Source organism: Vombatus ursinus, unplaced genomic scaffold (assembly GCF_900497805.2).
Source record: "Vombatus ursinus unplaced genomic scaffold, bare-nosed wombat genome assembly UNPS02002161.1, whole genome shotgun sequence".
Lineage (NCBI taxonomy): Eukaryota > Metazoa > Chordata > Mammalia > Diprotodontia > Vombatidae > Vombatus > Vombatus ursinus.
In genome coordinates this window covers 1-2,718 of record NW_020941939.1, presented here as the reverse complement: position 1 = coordinate 2,718, position 2,718 = coordinate 1, and the positions used below count along the sequence as shown (strand labels likewise).

Sequence of the window (2,718 nt, the reverse complement as noted above, 5' to 3'; positions counted from 1 at the left end):
GGGAATCTTCATTGAGACCCTGCACAGAAGGAAAAACAAGGGGAATAAATGGATGGACAAATGGATGGCTGGGAGTGCAGCGCATGAAAGGTCATGCTGTTAGGACAAGAATCCAAATCAGTCCATGGAGGGAAAATGGGGGAGGTGGCAGGGGGAGGAGGAGGCAGACAAGGCAGGATATATTGGGGAGGGGAAAGAGGAGCAAACACAATCCAACTTCATGTTGCCTGCCTTGATCCCCTCACCCTCTAGCATCTCTCTCACTAATTCAATAGACAGAGCCTTTCCCCTCCTAGGCCTCGGCCTTCTCAGCCTCTTCCCCAAAGCTGCTGAATGACTTGGGACAAAGCCCTTCAAGTATGGGTGCCACACTTTCTTCATCTGTGTCAGGATTTGGGTCCTGAAGCATCCCTCTCCCCCTGCGTATTTCACCTTCTCTTCTGGCTCCATCTTTTTTCCCAAATCCTCCTTACAATGGACATTCCATCTCTGCCCTGACCAGGTGACTGTGTAGGGAATGGCAATCCCCATCCCTGCCCAACTCGTCCATGGGACACCTGGCCACTCAGGCAACTGGCTATAGTAAAGGACCCTAAGGCACATTGTAATCTTGGCTGTTCTTGCTTCTGTGGTTGTCTTTTCCTGGCTTCTCTCTAAGTAGAGGAGGAGGAACAGAAGGGCTGGGCCTGGAGTGAGGAGATCAGCCTCAATGTCTCATGTGTCAAATGGGCACAGCCTTGCATTGCTCACCTGGCAATGCTGCTGTTAAGAAACGACTTTGTGCCACTCTGGAAAGGAGAGCTGCCAGGCTCGGGTACTCACCAAGATGACAAAGTCCTTTGGGGCACTGGGGATGTCACTGTTTGGGGACAGGGCTTTGGGCACGTGCTCCAAAGTGATGGCAGTGAGCTGGATCCGGGCAGACAAGCGCACCACGACAAAGCCCCGGGGGCCCCGGAATGCCCAGCAGTTGCCAGGGTAGACATCTGGCTGTGGGCACAAGACAAATCAGCTGAAAGGAGGCAGCAGATGGAACAGATCCCGATCGTGGGGCCCCTCTGCCTTGAGGGCCCAGCTCCCATAGAGGAGGGTGGCAGATGGTACATAGAGAGCAAAGCTGGGGGACCTTTGTTTAGCCCTACCTGGAGGATGACTCTTGGCGACTGGAAATAGCGCCACAATGGGATGCCCAACAGAGTGAAATGGGCAGACCACTCCGTCCTGATGCCATATGTCTCTGAGGAGCCGCTACTGACAATGCTGGCTCCTGAAAGAGCAACATGGAGAGAAGTGTGTGGGGAGGGGAGGTCCTGAGAGTTGGGAGGACACAGAGATGGCTTAAGGCAGCCCTCAAGGTGAGGGGGTGCTGCCTGGGAATCACCCCTCTTAACTGCCACGGCCCATAGGGGGCATCTTGATTTGTCAATTCCTCCTGTCTCCTGAGGTCCATCCTGATTTGCCAATCCCTTTTGTCCCAAGCCCTCTGGCTTTCTGCAGGCCACCTACCTGAGGACTCCAGGGCATAATCCACAAGCCCGATTCGATCTTCACTGTGCTGTTTCAGGGCCTCCTTTATGATCTGGTTCACTTCCTAAAAGACAGGCATGCACTACTCAGGGGCCAGGTCACCTGCAGGGCTGGCCCAGCCCATGTGGGGGGCGGGCAAGCATGCTACCTGCTCAGCCAGGGTTTTCCCCTCCCTCCTGGCAGGCTCTTCTGAGGGCAAACCAGTGACCACAGCCAGGAGGACAGCCAGTGGGGCAGGCCTCACCTCCTTCGTCACGCCGGTGGTCATTCCTTCCTTCAGAAGGCTCAGTCTTAAGATGGCAGCAGCTTTGCTCACAGACTTGGGCCACTCTTGGGCCACATGACTCACGATTCTGTGTTCCAGGTCATGAAGCTGGGCCTGCACCTCCTCTTGCTTAATACCAAGGACCCGCTCAATCCAGCCAGGGACCTTAGACTCCACCTAGATGCCACCAGAGGAAAGAGCTCAGCAAACACCAGAGCAACAGAAGAAATGAGGAAGCAAGAGGGCCTGGACAGGGGGCCTGTGGTGTCTAGAGTCACTCTGAGTTCTGGGGTCACCATGTGCCACCTTGGTGCCAGGGAAGGCATGGTGAACCAAGTGACTGGCATTTCTCCACTGCTTTGAGGTTTGCAAAAATCATCTCATTGGACCTGCTAGGGGCTGTTATTATCCCAATTGACAGATGAGGAACATCCTGTCTATATCATAAAGTCCACCCAATGGGCCTACATCTTTGGGAAGCGCCCAGGGGACGCGTGGCCTAACTGGTAGACCAGATGACTCACCTCATTGCGCAGGGCTGCCATCTTCTCTGGCCAAAGGTGTAATTCTTTTTGCACCTCAGCTTGCCTCTGGCTCAAAGCCACCAGCTCCTGCCTCAAGCCAACCAGCTGGGCCTCTAGGGAATCCATCTCCTTTGGCCTTTTCTCCTCTTGGGAAGAACTAGACAGGGACAAAAGGAAAGGTCAAAGTCAACCAGGAGAATAGGCACTGGAGGATGGAGTCAAACAGAGACCAGGAAATGGAACTGTGTCTCCTGAAAAAAACCACGACTCAATGGAAAGGACAGAGCCAGAAGCCTGGGTGCAAGTCTTTGCTGACATCTACTCCCTGGGAGAGCCTGGGCAGATCATTTCCCTCCCAGGCCTCAGTACCTTCATCTGTTCTCTGAGGTCGGCTTCAGTTTG

The 2,718-nt window shown here is 54.2% G+C and overlaps 1 protein-coding gene across 1 annotated transcript; it reads right to left on the bottom strand.

Annotated features, from left to right (window-relative positions):
• Positions 1-4: 4 nt before the first annotated feature.
• LOC114048450 (SUN domain-containing protein 2-like) lies at positions 5-2,522 on the bottom strand (the record flags this gene model as incomplete). Its single annotated transcript, XM_027869358.1, has 6 exons — positions 2,317-2,522; positions 1,772-1,969; positions 1,507-1,591; positions 1,143-1,267; positions 823-990; positions 5-19 (listed from the first exon to the last, which is right to left on the bottom strand). Coding segments are annotated over exons 1-6 (717 nt in total), but the record flags the coding sequence as incomplete, so codon positions are not given.
• Positions 2,523-2,718: the final 196 nt, after the last annotated feature.